Source organism: Schistocerca nitens, chromosome 4 (assembly GCF_023898315.1).
Source record: "Schistocerca nitens isolate TAMUIC-IGC-003100 chromosome 4, iqSchNite1.1, whole genome shotgun sequence".
Lineage (NCBI taxonomy): Eukaryota > Metazoa > Arthropoda > Insecta > Orthoptera > Acrididae > Schistocerca > Schistocerca nitens.
The window spans coordinates 408,856,230-408,879,445 of record NC_064617.1 but is presented as its reverse complement, the minus strand read 5'-3'; the positions used below and the strand labels follow the sequence as shown (position 1 = coordinate 408,879,445).

The 23,216-nt window shown below is 38.7% G+C and overlaps 1 protein-coding gene across 4 annotated transcripts in view; it reads left to right on the top strand.

Moving 5' to 3' along the window:
* LOC126251844 (arf-GAP with coiled-coil, ANK repeat and PH domain-containing protein 2) overlaps window positions 1-23,216 on the top strand; it is a 148,231-nt gene that overhangs the window by 120,159 nt on the left and 4,856 nt on the right. For all 4 annotated transcript variants that reach the window (XM_049952516.1, XM_049952517.1, XM_049952519.1 and 1 more), the window contains one exon: window positions 8,915-9,035. In XM_049952516.1, the coding sequence (XP_049808473.1) occupies window positions 8,915-9,035 (121 nt within the window). The remainder of the gene's footprint in view (window positions 1-8,914; window positions 9,036-23,216) is intronic.

Below are 23,216 nucleotides of genomic sequence, written 5' to 3'. Positions count from 1 at the left end.
TATCCGACCATGCTGGATGAGCTAGAACCACGATCTGTGCTACATCAATCCAATTCCATTGAGACATCACAGTATGTGATGGCAGATTTCGTTGTTTGTTTGAGCCTCCTCCATACTTCAAGTGGTGGACATTTCAAAAAGATTGTGATGTGATTGAAAAGAATGGTTCCAGATGATTAATTTAATTATGCACATTGATACTATATGGGCTGCAAACACAGTGCCATCTGTTAGCAGCTTTTCAAACTATTCAGAATTTCTGTTTAACTTCTATATACAATCTTACAGCATTCACAATAAAAATATTTCTTGTTGCACGTGTTAAGACGGTCTCTTAGTTTTCAAGAAATTTAATTTTCTAATTAGTGAATCCTTCACTGGACACATGGTATAAAGAACCTGGTGATCTACTGCCAAATCATTTACAAATAAATCTAAGAATTTAAAGCATTCCTGAAATTGACAGCAGTGAGTTTTTTGGGTTAAATCTAAGTATATATCAAAAGGAGGGGCTAATGCAAAAGGAGGAAGAAACTCAAATCCACTGAGATATATAAGTTGAAGCAGCGTGCGAGATTGTTTTGGCAGGACTAATTATCATGTTCCCCAATCATATTGTTATTGTTGAAGGAGAATTTAATAATCCAACAATTGATTGGGATACTATAGTTTTGTAAGTGGTGGTTGTGACAAGCTATCATGTAACGCATTACTAAATACCTTCTCTGAAAAGTACCTGAAACAGACAGGTCTGAATCCTGCTTGCGATGGTAATAAATTAGACAAAATGACGTCAGACAGACCTGACCTCTTTGATAAAGCCCATGTGAACACTCATATCAGTAACCGTGAGGCAATTCTCACAGCTAAAACAAGTAGAAAAATTTACACATACAGTAAACTAAAGAGGCAGTAGTACATATTTTAAGGAGGGACTGGAAAGCAATAGCTCTGGGAAGGAGTATGTTGAGGAATTGTGGGTCACATACAGAAGAAGAGTTCACTGATCATGGGATAGAAATGTATGTAGTAGGAATAATAAGCATGATCCGAGTTGCCCCTCCATGGTATACAGTTACTTTAAAGAAACAGTGACTATTGCACAATGGCCTCTCCCAAAACCTAAAGTAATCCAGGTCATATGTAAAGCCTGTTAGTGGCAGCCTAATTAGTGTCCAGATATTCATAGATGATGCAGGAACTGAAATTGAGGGTAGTGAAACAAAAGCAGAAATGCTAAACTCTTTTTCAAATTTCCAGTATAAAGCATGATAAAAGACCACTGCAGACATGAGTGGTACAGGTATCAGTGGCAGTTGCATTGAAAACAGCTGAAATTGCTAACATTAGACATTACTTCAGAACCCAATGGAATCCCTGTCGGGTTCTATACAGAATTCACAGATGAGTTAGCCCCCAACTGGGCCCAGTGGCTGGTAGGAAGCACAGGTGACACTGGTCTACACGTAGGACTGTAGAATTGATCCACAACTCTGCTGTCCAGTATCAATGACACTTATCTGTTGTACAACATATTCTGGACACTCAAGTAATGAGGCATTTTGAATAGAATGACCTCCTTCATGCCAACCATCATAGATTCCGAAAACTTTGGTTGGGTGAAACCCAATTTTTTCTTGTGTCATGCTACATCCTGAAAACCACAGTTCAGGGTAATCAGGTGGATGCAGTATATTTTGACTTCCTAAAAGCTTTTGAGTCATTACCACACCAACACTTGTTAATGAAAGAATAATTATATGGGTATCAAATGAAACTTGGCGGTTTTTTGATAGGTAGAATGCAGCATGCTATCGTGACGAAAAGTCATTGACAGAAGAATAACAACTTCAGGCATGTCCAAGGGAGGTTAATGTTGTTGATAATGACCTGGTAGACAATATTAATAGTAACCTCAGACATTTTGCAGATGATACAGTTATATAAAATAAAGTACTATCTGAAAAATGTTGCATGAGCATCCGTTCAAATATAATAAGACTTCAAAGCAGTACAAAGATTGCCAACTTGCTTTACTTGTTGAGAAATGTAAAATTGTATACTTCACAGGATACAGAAAACTTGTATTCAAAGCCTACAATGTTAATAAGTTACAGTTAGAATCAGTTGACTCATGTCAAAAACTGTGTGTAACAGTTTATATGGATATGAACTGAAATTATATCATATGCTCAATAGTGTGTCAAACAAGTGACAGACTTCAGTTCTTAGGTAGGATACTGGGAAAATATAGGAAAGCTGAAAAGGTGACTACATGCAAAACACTTGGCCCATCTTAAAATGTGAACACAACCATTCAGGATCTACACTACATAAGTCTTAATAGGTTATCTTGAATGTACACAGAGTAGGGCAATATGAATGGTCACAATTTGTTGACTCATGGAAGTGTGTCACAGAAATGTTGAAAAAACCAAAGTGGTAGATGTTGAAGGTAAAAAAACTGTATTATGAAAGTTTACTTATGAAGGTTCAACAACAAGAATTGAGTGAAGAATAGGAACATGTTACAGTCATACATCCCATTTCCATGGGAACTGCAAAAACTAGATCAGAATAATTAAAGCAAACAGAGAGGCATTTAAACCATCAGTTTTTCCTGCACTCAATACTGTAATGGATCTGGGAGATGTGTTATTTTCTACTGGATTTGTTGATACCAAATCTAATGACGGAGGTTGTAAATTTTTTCTTATATTTTTGTCAGAATATTTTTTGTGAATTGTAATTTGCCTTATTTTATGCTAATTTGCTTATTTGTTCGAGAGTGACAGCATATTGATTAATATTAGTAGATGTGACGAAAAATATCAAAGAGACTGGTTACAAGTGGAAGCTTGTGTGTTGTGTGAAATGTCTTTGACACTGGAGTAGTCTTTGACCGTAGTCAGTCGGCAGTGAACACTCGGTGTGTGACACTGGACCAATGTACAGGTCCCCGTTATAATAATTTGCAAGTGACCAGCAAAAAATTAGTTATTCTACTACCTTTTTATATAAACATCAAGAAAGGAACCACATTCAGAAAAATGGTATTTGAAGCACCAAAACTGAGGCAAAACGCATTGAACCAGGACATTTCCGCAGCCGACGAAACAGCATTATGGAATCCTACTTTCACTAGACGGCTGAAGCCAACACAAAAAAGTCAAATATCATCTTATAAACATCCACGGAAAAGTGAGTACTGTCACAAAATATGCTAAATTCGAGTATATAAAAATATTGAGCGTATTTCAATACACAAATGGAATGGGAATAAACTCTAATATTAGTTACAATGAGAAACACCGTCTTTCATCCATTTAGCAGTGGTATGCAATGTATGTAGATGCAGGTGGAGTTTTGTTTTCTAACAGAGATTGCACCGTCTTGTGGTTAGTATCTCCCTGTGTACTTGACTCATTGTGGAACCTCTCTCCGGTACACCGTACTGCTTAATGGCCAAGCCTGTGGCTGGGACTCTCTCTGTACACACCATGCTGTGTGTTACAATGGGTGCACCATGCTGGATGCATGCCAGATTAATCCTCCCTAGAATTAGCTTCAAATTTTGAAAGGTCTACATTATCGTCAGGCTTAATGATCATCATCCTCAAGTTCCTGTGGCAGTCTCGTCTCCCGTCATAACCCTTGTATGCAAAACACAAGAGGGAGAGAAAAAGCAATCGGTCCATTCACCCAACTTCGTTGTCAATGCTACGTGTTGCAGCTGCCAGTGTGATCCTCGATGCAGCTGTCCGTGGCAGTAACAGTTCTGGCACCACTTGTAGAAGATGAAGGAGAATGACCTCTGCAATGGGAGGTCGAGCAGGGCTGCTAGTAGTCAGGAGGGCCTTCAGCTCTGCACTGAGAGCGTGGTTGCAATGACTTGGCTGTCTGGCAGCCAGTCATAAAAGCAGTAACTCCAGATATTCCCTTGTTTCATATCAGAATACACCAGTCAAGAACCGGCTAGGCTTGTCTCGAATGGTGAAACGTGTTTAAGTCAGCAAGCTGTTGTGATCGTGTGGGGCATCATCTTGCCCACGAGATAGTGAGTTTAACATAATCAACAGTCCAGTGGTATTGTACTGTGTCAGCTCACAGGCTCACCACTTTGTTATTACTGGCTCTGCAAATTGGCTGGGCATGTAGGCAACTCGGTGGAGGATGCACCAAGCGACAGGGAATTGAACCGTGTACCTTAGTTCAGATGGTGGCATCAGTGCTGACAGCCAGGGACTTTACCTGCAAAGGGTAACGAACAGCAGCAGAGTTTGCCTACACAGGGCAGTGGCAGCTGGTTGGCTAAGTGGCTGTGGCACGAACCATGGCTCTCTGATGGAGGCAGCCTCCTGTGGATGGATGTTAACCAGTAGGTAGCCCACTGCCTGGAAGGCACCATGTCACCAGCATTCAGACTCTGGCAACTCACAGCTAGTGAAGACATTGTCTAGTGGCAACAACTCACTTATCCATTTTGGGAAATTAACCAGTTTAGACTGCCCCCACGGATGGCTCCTGCCAATGTCTGAAGATGCTTGTCTGAAATAGGCAGTATTTATGTGAGCTCAGTTGGTTTCTGAAATGGCAGTGCTTTCCTTTCCCTCCAGCAGAACTGGAATGTGAAGTGTAGTCATTGGCCAATCACCAGATCACTGCCTGGTGGCCCACTTATTCCACTATGTCAGCAGTACTGCAGTTCTGGTGTTTGTGACATACCACTAAGGCTTACTGCACTACCATATCTGTCTGCTGACTCTGTCACAAGTACTTTCCACTATGCTCAGTAGAGCTATGATACAACTACTCTGTCAATTTCTGTGAAATGTATCGTGGGTTATGTGTGAAGGCTCACACATTATGCTATTTAAAACATGGGAAAGAAACTGTCAGTAGAATTATTTGTTCAGCTTAGTGTTACCTTTGGCAGCGTGAGAGAAAGTTAAAACATAATGTAATTTTGAGTGGCTTTCATATATGGATGAGCAGACTGTTTTCTTTAAATAATTGTCGATGCACCACATATTGTTTATGATTGTGTAACTAAGTAGCAAAATGGATCTGCAGGTGTTGAGGCATTCTTCTCACCTAGATCAGTTGCCCAATGTACATATTTATGCTGCATGTACAATTAAGTATTGGTTCTTCTACCCTGAATATTTATCATTTCATTCATTCATCCATCATGTTTCATAGATACCCCACCAAAAGAGAACAGTCTACAATGGAATGAGTCAAGTTGTGCATCAACAAAGAGGAACAGCCCTTAAAAGTTAGTTCTGCAGGTGATACGAGGAATAACTGTTGCTACACTGGTATAAATTATTTGTTCTTGTAAACTTTTAGACTCATATATTAAAACTGCAGGAAACCTGAAAGTGGGGGGGGGGGGGGGGGGGGAACTACTGTCTCTTATATCTGCATTCACAGCTAATGTTCATCTCCTCTCGTTAGCTTAATATTTATCTGAACACATTAATATTTTTTCCTATAAATATTGCTACATATCTTACACTGACAGGAATCATTTATTCTTGAACTTAGATATAATCAAGCAATTTGTGGAGAATTAACAAGGTATGTGTTCAGTTTCCATAATAGAAATTGCTAATATCTTGCTCTGTCTGATGTAAATTCTTTGTAAACCTTGCTTCAGACTACAAAATCTCACTCTGAATGCTATGTGTGGGGGCATGTTCTGTACAAAAATAATTTTTGCTTCTTTTGTTGCAATTGTGTTGGTCACAACTCATTTCAAATTGATATTTGTTGTTAGCAACAGACACCATTAAGAATAAATATTGTGGCGAGTGAGTATAAGAGTTTGAAGATGCCCTTGCAATTATCAACTCCATAGATTATTTTTAGTGGCTCCTTGGCTGAGTGATTAAGTGTCTGATTGCAATTCGAAAGGTCTGGGGTTTAATCCTTAATCAGTCATATGATTTTTCTCTGATACTTATCACTCCTTTGCCATCAAGGAACGTTGTATGTAAGTGAAAACAAAGTTGCACCAAGGATGATGTTTCGTGTTAACAGAATCTTCCGTCGGCTCTTGCTAGAACAGCATTATAATAAATGAAAAACACAAGTTTGCTTTTGTTCTACAATATTACTTTTATTGTTAACCGGAAATATTGTAGAACAAAAGCAAACTTGTGCTTTTCATTTATGATGATGTTTCACATTAAACTTTAGGTACTCCTGTTACTAGAAGAGTCAGCCAGTACACCGATTGTAAGAAATCAAGGCCATCCCACCCCCAATTGGTTTGTGCCTGGTGCATAGTAAAGCACTGTGGTAATTTTTTTAAATAGCCTTTGATTTAGCAATGGCTTCACCTAACAATATTGTTCACATTGTGTGTGTGTGTGTGTGTGTGTGTGTAAAACTGTGTAAAAGCAGCCTGTTCTTTCATAGTTTACCATTCATAATAATAATCATATGGTAGCACAGTAAGTTTTTAGTGAAAAAGCTGAAGGAAATCACTTATGTGGCCTAAAAAACAGGATAAAAGGTCACATTAAAAGCACAGAAAGTGTTCTGCAGTGTTAAAATTAGATGGTGTGGTGTTCTGGAGCAACGTCACAGAATTCACTGGCATGGCCAAAATCCAAATGCGTTCAATGCTGAATGTAGAAAGAAGCAAGAAAAAAGTACATTAAATTAAGAAGCTGAAAAGGTAAACGTAAACATTTGAAATAAATCAGAAATGAACACCAATTATTTAGGATAGTGTCATATGGTTTGATTGGGTGGCCTGTGTTAGTTGTGGTTAGTGGCTGCCAACTGTGGTGTAGGTGATGGAAAGAAGAGAATCAGCTCAAAGGAGTACTCAGTATTGAAGCCCTATTGTGCAGATATGTCTGCCTAGTAATTTTAGTGCATTTCCAATTCCACAAATAAACTTTCTGCACATTAATGTAACAATGATCACCAGAAAATCTACATTACTGTCTCCCTCAATAGGTGCAAGTTTCATTTACAAGTAACTCCTTCCATTGACCAAGTTATTTGTGTTCTTGCATAATTTCCAATAATCTCAAATTAGCTGAGAATGACCACGCATGTTTTGATTCTGCATTGTGAATGTCTGTCCATCCTTAAAGTTTCTTTATACTGTTATTAACACATGAATATTTTAGATAGCATTCGCTACCTTCCTCAATACATAATCATCAAACAGATGTTGAAAATATGTTAAGCAGTCAGCAAATTTTTTTCTAATTGATTATACAGTTAATAGAAGAAAAGTGGATGTGTACTGTAACTCTTCATTATTTACAGTAATTGGTCATTATTTTTCAATATTTTATAACTTCAATTTCGCTGGATTTTTGGCAGTAAGATATTGTTTTCTAACAATTACTTGTGTACCTCTGTTAGCATATGTGCAATCAAGGCTTTATGATCACTGGTCACCACATCTCCACTAATTACATCAAATAGTGAGACCTATTTTTATCCAGTGAGTCCAAGACACTACAAGTAGCTGTATTGACAAATCATTTAACATCATTATTGAACAACAAGCTTATAGTAATTTCATGTGACTCCTTATCTCATGGTACTCTCTTTTGGGAATGCAGTGGTCCAGTGCCTCTTCTGGTCATCCAGATTTAGTTTTCCTGTGGTTTCCCTATATCCATTAAGGCTTTTGGTTCTCTTGATAAGTTCAAAGCTGATATCCTTCATCATCACTCACCAGTCTGAGCTTGTGCTCAGTCTCAGTTGAGCTCACTGTAGACAAGGCACTGAACTCTTACTCTTCTTGTTTACTTTCTCCACCATTAGTAAACACAACTCTCCCATCTGCTGTTTCTGCCATTGCAGAAAATACATTTACATATTAGTTACACAATTTCCATTCCTCTTTAATTTTTGTCTTTGCCAAGACTGTTTCAGACTTTTTACCTTTAAAATTTATTAGATTCGACCAAATACACTGCCTCAGCTTGCCTCCAGTTGGTCTTGCTGACAACTGTTCCATTTTTAGTTGGTCATTTCACTGGCACTAATACTGTCCAGTGCAAAATCCCCCTTCTAGTGGACAAATTGGTGAAATGACAACAGTACACCAGCAGGATTGTTTATAATATGCTGTTTGTTGTAAATACTAGTTTGTGTTCCATGAAGAAAATTGTTATTCACATAAAAGATAGAAAGAACTGTGTGAACACATTGCTTCACTCAATCTGTAAGTTAACACATGGACCGTATGTGTAAAATGAGACCGTTGATGAGTAATAAGTCAACAGGAGTGTACTGCAGAAATGAAATGTTGTTTCAAATGCAATCATTATGTCTCCAGTGTTACCAATGAGCATAGTATTTAACATGACAACAGGAATCGGTGAGCTTCCACACCACTTACCAGTGTCCTCGACACCCAACACACTTGGTTTTCTTGTTTGAAACTCTGGAGAATAGCTCTTGGACACATATACTGTTCGTTTGGCATTGTGTTGATGGTTATCTTTTTTCATTCGCCATTTTCTTTCTTTCCTACATCTTTGCTTTGTCTGTGCTATCTTCCCTGTGGTGGTTAATCGGCTCATTACTAGTCCTTGGATTTGAAAGTAGGTTTTAACTGTGTGTTGCATCTGGATGTGTTATGGATGACTTTATCACTTCCTTTTACTATATCCCATCTTCACTTTTATTCTTACAAAGACTTTTTTTTTTTTAATTTACCTAGTTGGATTTATTTGTGTGTGTGTGTGTGTGTGTGTGTGTGTGTGTGTGTGTGTGTGTGTGAGTGAGTGAGTGAGAGAGAGAGAGAGAGAGAGAGAGTTATGTAATGTGCAGGTTTCAAAAGAGTAAACATCTCTTACATATTGTTGTTGATGTACTAGTTAGCCCTTTGTACTGGAGTGTTTTACATGTCTTCTGGTATTTTATTTTGCAGGACATACAGCACAAGTTTGCCTTTTACTGAAGCACCGTGCTGATCAGCATATTCCTGACAAAGAGGGTACTGAACCTCTTACTGTAGCAATAAGGGAGGCAAATGCAGATATAGTTACCTTGTAAGTAAACCCTATTTTTTAAGGTTGGCCGGCCGAAGTGGCCGTGCGGTTAAAGGCGCTGCAGTCTGGAACCGCAAGACCGCTACGGTCGCAGGTTCGAATCCTGCCTCGGGCATGGATGTTTGTGATGTCCTTAGGTTAGTTAGGTTTAACTAGTTCTAAGTTCTAGGGGACTAATGACCTCAGCAGTTGAGTCCCATAGTGCTCAGAGCCATTTGAACCATTTTTTTAAGGTTGGAATTCTGAAGTTTGTCACTGAAACATCACTAATGAAAATAATGCAAGGTGACAGGACAAGGGAACTGTGTATGGGAGATGAAACTATTGATAGCTGAAGTGGGTGTATCATTGTACTGTGTTATTTCAACTGTGTCTTAAACTCTGTATACATTGCTAAGTTAGTATGAATGAGAGACAAAAGTTACTTTGGTGAATATGCTATTTATGCATAAAATTGTGTTTACTGTGTTCTAGCACTTTCTTATGCCAACAATTTTTGTATTCCAGACAAACTTTATGAAAATCCATGTATGTAGCATTCCATAAGTTACCGATTGACTGTAAATGTCTTAATGATCTCAACCATTAAATACAGAATTCAGTTTTAGGTGAACTGTGGATTCATAGTCAGTGTCTTCTATCCTTGTAAATTCAATAAATGCAACAATTACTGTTGGTCAAAGCTGTGTAATAGTCTTCTTAGTTTATTTCTGTAGTTTTTCATACTATTCTTGTCAAGTCAAAAGTTGTCAGACTGGTAATCAAGTAGTTCTTAAATTATTTGTTGTTAATTATTTTTCTGGAAAGCAGATAGTGAGTCCCACCAGTATGGAAAGGATAGATTGCTACCTGCCACGTAGAAGAGGTGTTGAGTTGCAAACAAGCACAATGAAGAAGGATGCTAGATATATTCAACTATCAGACAAAACTGTTCTTCAGATGTAGAAAACTCACAAGCAAGCACACTTGGCCACTGTTGTCTCTGGGCACCAATGCCCAACTAATAGAGTTCCTATGTGAAACATCATGAGGTTACAATGGAGGGAAGGGGGTAGGGGTAGGGGTAGGGGGAGATAAATAGACAAATGAAAAGGACAGTGCCAATGTGTTGTTGGGATAGAAGCCATAAGTAGTACTGGAATGGGAGTTGGGAGGAGGATAGGGAGGTGGAGAACAGGGATAAGTGAAGGTTAAGGTCGCGGCAGGGGGGGGGGGCGCAGTTAAGAGACTGTATCTTGACCACAGTTTGGCGGTGATCATTCATATGACAGACAACTTGTTAGTTGTCTTGGTCATGTAGAATGCAGCACAGTGGTTGCTGATAAGTTGTTAGATCACATGGGTGTCTTCATAGGTAGCTGTACTTGTGATTGGGTAGGAGACAGCTGTAACAGGACTGGAGTAGAGGATGGTAGGAGAATATATGGGACAGATCTTGCATCTAGGTCTGCAGCAGGGATATGGGCCAAGAAGTAAGGGTTTGGGAGCAGGGATGGAGTATGGACAGACAAGGATATTGCATGGGTTGGGTGGACTTAGATTAACACTGTAGAAGGGATGAGGAGGATATTTCTCATTTCAGAGCACTATGAGAAGTAGTCGAATCCCTGGTGAAGAATATGGTTCAGTTGTTCCAGTTCTGGGTGGTACAATAGGAAATACTCCTTTGTGGCTGGAAAGTGGGTATGTGGGGGCTGATGACTGGGGAGACAAGGAACAAGAGGTCTGCTTTGGATAAGGTGTGTAGGGTAATTTCAGTCTGTGAAGGCCTCTGTGAGACTCTTGGCATATTTGGAGAGCAGTTGCTTGTCACTGCATCTGTGAAAATCGTGGGTACCTAGGCTATATGGAAGGGACCTCTTGTTGGGGAATGGGTGGCATCTGTCAAAGTGGAGATATTGTTGGTGGTTGGTACATTTCATTTGAGTAGACATATTAATGAAGCCATCCTTGAGTGGATATCAACAACTAAGAATATGGCTTTTGGTCTCAGGAGGACCAGCCGAAGTAATCGGGGGACAAGGTGTTGAGTTCTGGTGGAATGTGGATAAGGTGTCCTTAACCTCAGTTCTGATCTTGAAAATGTCATCAGTGACTTTATACCAGATGATGGGTTTTGGACTCTAGGTGGTTAGGAAGTATTACTCTAGATAGCCCATGAATAGGTTAGCATAGGATGCCATGTGGGTGTCCATTACTGTACCACAGGTTTGTTTGTTGTTGATGAGCCTCTCATTGCTTAGTACCACCCAGGACTGGAGCAACTGAATCACATCTTCTACCAACGTTTAAACTACTTCGCATCACCTTCTGAAATGAGAAATATCCTCCGTAACATCCTCCCCACCTCTCCCACAGTGGTACTCCACTGCCCACCCAACCTACACAATATGCTTGTCTGTCCGTAATTCGCCCATGCCCCCGACTTCTTGGCTCGTGGCTTGTATCCTTGCAGTAGACCTAGATATAAGACCTATCCCATGCATCCGCCACTACCATCAGTCCTGTTACAGACATCTTCAATCGCATCAAAGGCAGAGCTACCCGTGAAAGCAGCCATGTAACCCACCAAATTAGCTGTAACCACTGTGCTGTCTTCTACGTGAGTGAGACAACTAACAAGCTCTCTGTTCACATGAATCGTTTCCACCAAACTATGACCAAGAGAGAGCTGAAGCACTTAGTTGAGGAGCAAGCCCCCCTCCCTCTTCCGATATGATGTGCTTGACTTTAATGACACCAACACATATGTATAGTGGTGTAGTATCCCTTCTCTCTCACACATCTTTCCTCTCGGCCGCCTCCCACTCCCCACCTGATCCTTCTTCTGTACCATCGCTACCTACCCCACCAAAGACTGCTGCTTAGCTCAGATGCAGTCACAGTTGGGCGTTAGCACCCATAGACGAAAGTGGCAAAGTGTGCATGTCAGGAGCTTCCTTATGAATTTTTCTGCATTTGATGAAGAGCGTTGTCGGATAGTTGAATGTATCTAGCATTCTTTTTCATTGAACTTGCCAACAACTCAGTGCTCTTCTGTGTGGTAAGTTGCAATCTATCCTTTCCATATTGTTGTTAGTCTATCCTGAATTTTCCATCATTTCATAGTATGTGTCTTGCTGTATAGATTACTTGCCCAAGTTGAGTTAACAATATTATTCTTATATTTCCTATTTAATGTTATTAACTCAAAATATTTAGAGTTAAAACTAGTGGTCACTGATACACACTTACAGGGTCATCCATTTCTTCCATGCAAACTGCTGGTTCGTTTGGGACAGCCTTTATACCCCATACCCATCCCCCCCCCCCCCCCTCAAGCAAATACATTTCATAATGGTGTTAATGACCATACCGTTGAATGCCCCTCATTCATCCATCATCATTTCTTCATCATAATGCACAATTCTTTTATGTACTCCTATAATCTATCAGTTCTTTCTTTTCCACAAATAGGAGCTTTCCATGTGAACTTCATGCATTAACCCTCGTGGAAAGTTACATTTAATGTTTCTGTACCTTTCTTGTTTTCTCAGTGTGCCTCTTTCACACATTCTGGTTTTGTTTCTTCGTAAGGTGTGTTAATTTAATTTCAAAGCAATTTATATGTCTGATTTTTGCCATCTTGAATTTAGTATTAATTTGAAAGCTGTAATAGTTATTATTAATAATAATAATAATAATAATAATAATAATAATTTGTCTGATTTTCATCATTGTTAGCTATAAAAGTACTGGTCCATATTGCCCGTTGAACCTTTCTTTTGCAGGTCGCTTTAGTAATCTGTACTAAGTGTAACTTTAGACTACTTGTTCCTTGCTTTTGATATTTTCCACTTTCCTTGCAGTAGATGTCTGTCATTCCACACACTAGCTGCTTGTGTTAGCCATTTTCCTCGTTTTCTTCTTCTAAACAGTCTGCTGAAATATCCATATTGGGTAATAATTTATTTTGTATTATTATTTTTTTTTTCTTTTGATTAATTAGCTCTCCTGATACAGTTGAAGAAGTCTGGTTTGGAGGATACACTTTTTGTACTGCATCCACATATTATTGATCTTTCATGAGCCGTCTAAAAATGGAAGCAGTTTCACACCATAAGTGAAAAAGGTTACCCAAAATCTCTAACCACTTCTTCTCCATCACCTATGTATTAGTTCGAAATGGCTTATCGTAGTCAATAATAAAATGAAAAACACACAAGTCATATCAATTTTCTCTTGGTTACCTGTCAGAGCTTCCTGCAAGCAATGTACAAAAAATACGCTACCATTCCATGATAAATTCACAAACAGCGATTTGTATGATCAAATTATGAAGTCTAAATACTAATGGGCCATTTAAAATTACACATAAAAACGTTACCATGATTAAAACAAACACTGATTTCTGGAAGTTGAACACAAACTCTTGCTTTCTAAACTGCTTTTAGGTATAACAAGTATTAACAAGTTCTATAACTTTTACTAAATTGTCATTTATCCTCATTTTGATCTTTCCACTGAGTATCACTCTCTGTGTCCGTTAGAAACCAACATTTCCATTAGATTTTCTTCAACTGAGGATCCAGAGAATACAGTTGATTACACAATAACTGTTACATTGGCAGGATAGTAAACAAAGGCATATGGGTCCAGGAAACTATTAGCCTCACATGCGTTTTTTTTTTTTTTGGCAGTGTGTTCAAGTGTATAAAAAATTACAAAAAATGCTTTATAAGTTACACAAAATGTTCCTCCCAATAAATCCACTATTGCTCAACTCATCCTTCAATCTTCTGAACTCTTGACCTCCATCTTCACTAGTTTTTCTATCACCTACTCCTACACTATCCCTAGTCTTCCACCCATTACTTTAATTTTATTATCACTATTATTTATTTTCATTCTCTTTGTTCTTTACACCTAATACTACTTGTATAATGGCATCTCATTGTTACATATGTGAGCAAGGTGAAAAAAGTTCTTAAGCTGAAAGAACTTACATGAAGAAAATTGTGTTTTTTGTTGCATTATTGTGTGGCAAACCATAGTGTAAGCAAAATGTCAACTATCTGCAAAGTAGTTTTGTTTATATGAATTTTTAAAGTAGTTGTGTTGTGATTGGTTCATTCAAATGGATGAATTGGAATATTGTTGTCATGAAATTTTTTAGTCTGTGTTGATTATTACCAGGACAAACAAAAATCAAGAAAATGAAACAATACTGCAGTTGCCAATTTGAGTGAATCATTAACAACACATCTGCTATAATAATCTCTATATACAAAACTGTTTGCAGATCAAGGTGACTTTCGACTTATGCCAATCTGCACCAAGTTATTGCCTCTTCTGTGGCAGTTCAAGAACTTTTTTATCCAAAAGTGATATGGAGTCTGGGTTTTTATCTTCAACATTTAGAAAATTGACAACTGAATTCAAATGTCATTGTACTTGCCTAGTAGGTAATCCATATGAATGATGTCTTGAAAACATCAAGAAGATGCACACTGTAATGTTGGACGATCAGCAGTCAAACATGTATGAAGTAGCTTGAATAAGTAAGAGGATGGTACATAATGTATGAACCTCCAGTGAAGAAGTTATAGTTTCCCCTGATGGGTATTTAGAAAGTATACCTGAATAACACTTTAGAAACTGAATTTAATCAAAGCAGAAACTATAAAGTAAGTGTGATGACAAGAAAGGCGATTTGTTATAAAGCCTTTCACTGTCATGCAGAAAACTTACCTCCGTACCTTCTTAAGCAGGCTGTATTTCATAAATGTGTGTTCAGATGCATTATCATTGTTTTGTACATAGGCAGGACATTTCCACTAGCTTTGCATTTAAGACCTCTGGTACCTATGTTTTGAGATGTTCATATGTTACCAACATTTCTTGAAATGTTCATATGTTACCAACATTTCTTGAAATTACAGTAGCAGGAAGAACAAGTGTGTCCTTATTCATTATTTTCAAATACAGTACTACCACACCCCAACATAAACACATCCGTCTATGCATGTTTTGTTTTCCTTTTGCAAGTGAAATCAAATCTTTTGTTTCAGATGAAATGATTATCATACAACACTGAAGGTAATACAGGCTGCATTTATACTTCACTGATACATTTTATGCTTTTTATTTTTTAAGAACATCTATGGAAGTTATGTAACAAGCAGATTTTTTTTTTCTTTAACTGACAACAACCCTATTTCCTCACATATATTTTATCAAAATGGATGCATGCATGAGAATAATGATTTGATTTTTCAGCTAATCCAAATACTTTTTTTTTTCCTGCTAAATTATTCCAGTTCTTAACCAAACTGAAAAAGTTGATGCTTTCTTGTTTGTCTGAGATACCTCCATGTAGTGTATTTTTTCTGAGTGCTGGAATTCTGCTATTATTATAATGTTACTACAGCAGTAAAAACAGCAAATGAGCTCCCTGTACAGGATTACATATTTTATTGCTAATCAGCCACTTCACAAGCGTTTAGAACTGTGTGATGTATCAGCAAGTAATTCATGCAGATCCCCAGTAAGGCAGCTTTTTGTAATTGGCAGTTAGATATTTTATCAATGCCAAGGATTTATGAGTGTCCACTAAAATCTCTTATCACTGCTTCCAGTGTGTCAAGAACTACTGGAATGACTTTAACTGGCTTAAGTCAGAGTTGCTGTAGTTCAATTTTGTAGTCCTTATATCAGGCAGGTTGTTAAAGTTCTGGTCGAGTCTGCAATCAAGTGTGATGGCAGTGTCAGTGATCCACATTTTCTTTTTCTCCATAGCTACGATGCCTGGTGTATTTTGTTCCAGCAATTCATCTGTCAGAAGTCCCATTCCCCCCTCCCCCACTACTTCTTCTTTGATGCCAACTGATGCTAATTTTTGGCATAAGTTCCAGTGAATGATTTTTGGCACATCTTTGTGCCTTTGCTTGTAATCAGTTTGAGTTTTGTTTTTAATTTTTTTTCAACATATCTGGATATGATAAATTGTTATGTCAGCTTCTTCACAGAGTCTATGCTTTCAGTCTTCTACTTATTTCTTAACTGTGGCTCTGATGGTCTTAGTTCTGATAGTGTGTTCCTGTGCAGCAAAAATCAGTCCTTCAGTTTCCCTCATTAGGATTCCATTGCTCAGGCAAGATCAGATCTATTATTTATCTGTTTTGCCTTCAATTGTCTCCAAAAACTGCCATGCAATGCTTCATTGTGCAGGCTCTCAGTCTGGCATTAGTGTGCAGTCATCTGGTAGTGTTTCTTGCTTTGCTATACCTTGAGAAGCTTTCCATTGGTGACTTCAGTCAGAACTGATTCTGAAAGCATCATCTGCTGCCTGTTTCTCTGAGCAAGTACAGCTTGCCGATGTCACTGCAGCGGTAGAATGCATGGGGATTTGTCATGAGTTTCCTTGTCCATATGATCCAGCTTTACTTGTGTCCAGTTCACAATACCTGCAGTGTATCTGATGATTTGTATGGCCCAGGCATTGAGTGCCTTGAAGCCTCATAGTGTAGCAGCAGCAATGGAGAATCTGGCTCATCACATAGGACACCTCATGTGTCGTTCATTTTGCCCGTGGGCCCCGCTACTGAGGCATCTTACAGAGTACCCAACAAGGGGGATTTGCCCTCACCACAGAGTGAGTGGCGGGTTGTAAACCGTTCTTGTCACTCGAGGTGGTGAGTCAATATGGGACTGACTATGTGGCCTCATATGTTCATCCTGAGAGTGGGCAGGTGGCCATTCCTTCAGCAGGGTCCAAGAGGGCATACCGGAGAAGGGGTTTATGGTTACTGGGAGTTCCAATGTTTGGCATGTTATGGAACCCCCGAGGAAAATAACATCCAGGGCTGAAAGGAACCAATTTTCACTTGGAATGTATGCCATTGGATCTTCTACGTGATGTTGAGGTGGCCTTACCTGCAGTTTTGAGGGGGGCAGGGTGTGGTCTTCTGTGGGTTTGGCTGATGTCAGTGACAGTGATGCCTACTGCCATCCTCAGTTTGTATGGGCAAATGGCTGAAGGGACGAAAGCTGCTGGCCTTGCTTGCAGGGTGCAAGCAGTGCCCATGATTTCCAGAGTGTATCCAGGATTGATTGGGGTCCTCCAGTGTGGAGCCGAGTGAAGGGTATTGACCAAAGGCTCCACTGATTCTGTGACTGTCTTGGCTGCAGGTTTCTTGGCAAGAGCTACTTGGTAGTAGAATGCTTGGAGATTGCACCCGGTTTTTGTTTGTTTAGGCCAGGTGATAATTTGAGGTCCTCTAATGAACACACATCACTTAATACCCAGAGAGCGAAATCTAATCACTTACATAGTAAAGTCACTTTGGCTGTAAGAATATTAACAGTAATTGTCGAAATATTCATAACAAAGTTTGTGAGTGTACTATCATCCAGAACAGCTACGGCACTCAATTTTTTTGCAGAACTGAGAGCTGGATGAAACTGAAAGTTGAAAGCTCCAAACTATTTATAGAGTTACGGAACATACCTCAGAATGACAGGTTAGATACTGTGGGAGGGGAGGTGGCCATTAAGTTGACAGAAACAATCTCTCTCTTGAGGTTAAAACTGAATCTTAACTGTGGACACGAGTAACCAGCCTAGGTAAACTCAAGTTAATCATCAGATATTTTTTTACCGCCACCTAATTTCCTTGTAACATCTGTAGAATCATTCAAAGAAAGTCTACACGCGGAGATAATCTGATCTCTTCGTATTTGTTGGAGCTGACTTGAACTTATCAAGTATGGACTGGGGGGGGGGGTTATGGATTCATTGCAGGTAGTCAGTCAGTAAGAAAAGAAAGTTGTGGACTAGTTTACATTAAGAGGGCATTTTCTAAGGAGACCTGTTCCCTCCATTGTTGTTCATCATCACTTTAATTTCACTGTCAGCCATCTTGCAAAGAGCAAACTGGGTTATCAAACAGAGAGAAAATCTCAGAAAATTTTCTACCTGCTACATATACTTGGATAACCTGAAACTGTATGCAGAAATTGAAATTAAAATCCACTCTTTGACAAATACAGTATAGAATTGGCAGTGATGTCAGTATAGAATTTGGCTTAGACAAGTGTGTCACAGTGGCACTCAATGAGAGCAAAATCTCTCATTGAAGACATTGAAATGCCACATGGGGAAAATCATCAGTGGCCACCACCTGGAGTACTACAAATACCGAGACATTTTGCAATTGAACAATATGGGCACGTAAAAAATATGGCCAGCAAGGAGTACACCCAAAAGTCACAAATTTTGAGAAGCAAAGTAAATGCAGCTATACATCCACATCTGCATACACACTCTGCAAGGTTGTGTGGCAGAGGGTACCATGTGCCGCTACCAGTCATTTCCTTTCGTGTTGTCTATATGCCCCTGTAGGAGCCCTTATTTTTTGACAGTCCTTACGTGAACTGTATGTCGACGGCAATACAATAGTTCCGCAGCCAGCTGCAAATGCTTGTTGTCTAAATATCTTCAGTATTGTTTAGCAAAAAGAATGTCATCTTCTATCCATGGGTCCCCATCTGACTTCACTGAGCAGTTCTGGTAACAAATGTAACAACACACCTATGAATTGCTTTATGTCTTCCTTTAATCTGAGCTGGTGGGGATACCAAACACTTGAGCAGTACTCAAGACTGGGTTGCACAAGTGTTCTATATGCAATCTCCTTTGTAGTTGAGCTACACTGTCCTAAAACTCCCTCAGTAAATAGAATTTGGCCATTCACCTTCATTATTATGTACTTACACGCTCACTCCATTTCTTATTGCTTTGTATCATTATGCCTAGATATTTGATTAACATTACTGCAAAAACAACACATCACTAATACTGTATTGGAACATTATAGGACTGTTTTTCCTACTTGTTTGTATTAACTTACCTTTTTCTACATTTAGTGCCAGCTGCCATTCATCACACCAACTAGAAACTCTATCCAAGGCATCCTGTACCCTTCAACAGTCACTCAGCAATGATATTTTCCTGTGTGCTACTGCATCATCAGCAAACAGTTGCAGATTTCTGCTCCCCGTATCTGTCAGACAATTTATGTATATTGGCTAAGAGTGTGGTCCCAATTACACTTCCCTGGAGCACTCCTGACAATACAGTTGTCTCTAATAAACCTCGCCATAGCGGACAATGTACTGTGTTCTATTACTTAAGAAGTCTTTGAGCCACTAACGTATCTGGGAACCTATTCCATAAGCTCGGACCTTCATTAACTGTCTGCCTCGGGCCACCATGTCAGACGATTTCCAAAAATCTAAGAATGTGGCATTTGCCTGTTCCCTTTCATCCATGGTTTGCAAGGATATTGTGTGAGAAGAGGGCAAAATGAGTTTTGCACAAGCAACAATTTCTAAATCACTGGTTATTTATGAACAGAAGCTTTTATGTCTAAAGGAACTTTATTATATTAGAACTCAAAATATGTTCAAGAATTCTGCAGCATACGCTTGTTAAGGATATGGATCTACAATTTTGAGAATCCATTCTTTTAGCCTCCTTATACGCAGGAGCCACTTGTGCTATTTTCCAGTCACTTGGGACCTCGCACTGGTCAAGTAATTTGTAATAAATGCAAGATAAGTGAGGAGCCATTGTTGTAGTGTACTCTTTGTAAAACAAAATTGGGATTTCATCTGGACCTGGCAGTTTATCTGTTCTCAAGTCTTTTGGTTTCTCCTTAACTCCAGAGATGGCAATTGCTGTGACTTCCATTCGGGAGTGTATGACAGTCAAACGATAGAATTTCTATACAATCCTCTTGTGTGAATGATTTTTAAAAGCAAAATTTAAAACTTCAACTTTCTTTTTGTTGTCTTCTGTTGCTACAACAGACTGGTTAATGATTGACTATATAGGAACATTGGCCACTTAGAGATTTTATGTAGGACCAGAATTTTCTTGAGTTATCAGCAAGATTCTATACTAAGATATAATGGTGGAAGTTGTTGTATGCTTCATGCATCAATCTTGTTGTACTAACATTTCCATGTCCTTTTTTGACCTGAGAAATAATCTGTGCTCCTCATCATTTTATGAATTTTGGTAATAAACCACAATGGGTCTTTTCTGTCCATAACACAATACTTGGTACTTACTTCTCCAGAGTGCAATTTACAATCAGTTTAAACTCTGTCCCTAATTCCTCTACATCCATCATACTGGTACTAATTTATGTCCATTCATTGACTAATTGGAAGCTAAAAACTGCTTCTCTGGTCTTCCCAACATAAATAGTCTCCTAGCCTTCATGATGGGATGATTAACTTTAGCAACCATTGTCGTTATCATATTGTGATCACTAATACTTGCCTGAAAACCGACAGTGTCAGTAAGATCTCGTCTGTTTGTAGCTACCATGTCTAAAATTTTTCTATTGTTCGTAGGTTGCTGAATTAGCTGCGCAAGACAATTTTCTGAAAACACATTAAAAACTACTAATTTTACCTGAGTCTTTCTGTATTAAATACAGTTTTCCAGTTGTTAGCCATTTACTGACATTTCTGTACCTAGCATTGCAGTAAACATTTAGGCTATTTTCAGATGCGGGCTGGTCAGATATATCAGCCAGAAGCCAAACTGTTGATCACTGATAAGTTGCTGCAGGTTGTTTTTGACATTATTCACTCTTTTCTCAATTATTTTAGATGTTATCTCTAGCTGTTGTATTCTGTCAATAGAAAGTTTATTTGCAAAATCCTTTATCCACCCACTAGCTCTACTGTAGTCTTTTTGTCAGTTTCCCAAATGTCTTTTCAGAACTATGTTGTTGCCTCTTTCACTTCTTTCAGCTTACTTATATCAGTGCTAGTTGAATGGGAAGCTTTGATTTTCCTTGTACTGGATGATCTTGGTGTCATCTTTTGATTTTTCTGGCTGTTGCAGCTGTGCTTTACAGTTTCCTAAAGCTTCTTAGATTTTCCTCATATTCAGCTAGTACTTTGTATTAGGTACCCTTTGATCTACTAATTATTCCGTTTATGTTCTTTTGTGTTCTTTGAGTTGGTTGCATCACATTTCAGACCTTTGATTTTCAGTTTCAGACAAACTTTTCGCTTTGATTTCTCAGTCGATTTTCTGGCAGGATCTGATTGTCTTAACCCCGGTTCTTCTGTTACTGCTATACTGTAGATGTAGTTACTTGGACAGCTGCAAGGATAGATTAATGTCCTTCATCAGTATTGCCAATTGTTTTCAGCACATAGTTTTCGAAGTCAAAGTCCACATCCTTTCTGCTTTAGATGACACACAACCCAGAATTTTAAGTTCTTGTTGTCTTTGAGTCCGTATGCTTGGCGTCTTCATGTTCTTGTTCTTCTTCATTCCACATTATTTATGATTATTGTCGTTATTATTATTATTATTATTAGTAGTAGTAGTAGTAGTAGTAGTAGTAGTACTTCTTGTTGTTGTTGTTGTTGTTGTTGTTTCATTAGGTGCTAAAGGACCATACAAAGCCTTAAGATTCGATTTTTCTGACTGTTCATGCAGCTATTAACTTTTCACCAGATATATTCTTTCTTTCATTAGTCCATTTTGTTGCTACTTTCATTGCACTACTAATAAGTCAGTTTCTTTGATGGTAAGACTTCATGTATAAAACTACTGAGGAATTTATCTGGGCTCTTTCTGTATCTTGTTCCACTTACTGAATCTAGGGTATAGTTTCTAATCATTCTATATATTTAAAAAAAATTGTGGATATATCTTGCTGGTGGTAGTCTGTGGATATGCTCACAAATTTTTATAATCTTTATTTACAAATGTTTGCCGTGAAGTTGGGTAAATTTTCTATTGTTAACTGTGATTTTAGTCTGCAGCCATCTTCCATTCTATTTAGGCCCGGGACCTGTCATAATTTTCCATTTCTCTCACAGAATATTTTCCATGTCAGCTTTTACATGAAGTGAGAGAGTTCTGTTGTGGCACAACCCTTCCTTCCATCCCCCCCCCCCCCCCCTCTCTCTCTCTCTCTCTCTCTCTCTCTCTCTCTCTCTCTCTCTCTCTCTCTCTCTGTGTGTGTGTGTGTGTGTGTGTGTGTGTGTGTGTGTGTGTGTGTGTGTGTGTGTGTGTGTGTGTGTGTCGGGGGGGGGGGGGGAGAATTTTTGTTGTTGATATCATGAATAATTCCATAAGACAATGTTGAGTTTCTGTAGGCAACTTATCTGTGCAATTTTTTGTCTCTACAAGGGCCTCATGTAAGCACTTAAATTATGGGACTGTCTCAGTTTGCGCATCCTGTATGGAATTTTGTGTGTGGGGGGGGGGGGGGGAGGGGGGGTAGTTTTGAGCATGTTAATGAAGGAAATTTCTAAACTAACTTTTTCAGTACATTGTTGAGGGGTTGTAACTGTTCGGTATTATTATTATTATTATTTTGCACAACAGAGATTACATTGCTGAATACAGTAAAGTCTACTCCTGATTAAATCAAACAATGGAAACTCCACGTAGGAATATCAACAATGTACGAAAAGGTAGATTGCTGCTTAGCGTAAAGATGACAGGTTAAATTGCAGATGACAAGTTAAATTGCCAACTCCAGCAGTTTGGGGCCAGTTTACTTTCATCTTTGTGTGGAAAAGGCTTAAGTACTTTTATAATAATACTTTATGCAGGATGTGGACAGTCTCAAACAGTACAAATCCTGTGTTTCATTGTGTACACTACATTTTCAGCACATAGACAAAGCACTCCATAGGTTTTACCGTATTGATCCCAAGGCACCACTGATGACTGGGATGAGATTAGTATTAACGTTCCACATTGGACTGCCTTCAGTGCCCAGATCCTTACATTTTAATTTCCTCTGAATCACCTTAATAAAAGTTCCATTTACACATGGCCGACACATCAGTTAAGAGGCATAATCTGTTTTCTTACTGTCATACACCAGTATCAGGCTTCTTAGTCTCAGCCATTCAGTAGGCAGGTAATTCTTGGTTGTACTTGATAGTGGTACAGGCAGTTGTCATGAACACTCCAGGTATGTGGTCCTACCATTTGTTAGAGAGATTTGGTACTTCTATGCTCTGCATATTTGCTGCTGAAGGGATACACACACCTTATTGTGTCTTTTGAGGTATTCATTTTTTTTCCAAGATAGGACAGACTAAAATAATGTGCTCCATTGTCTCAGTGTGTGTGCTCCACGGAGTTGACATC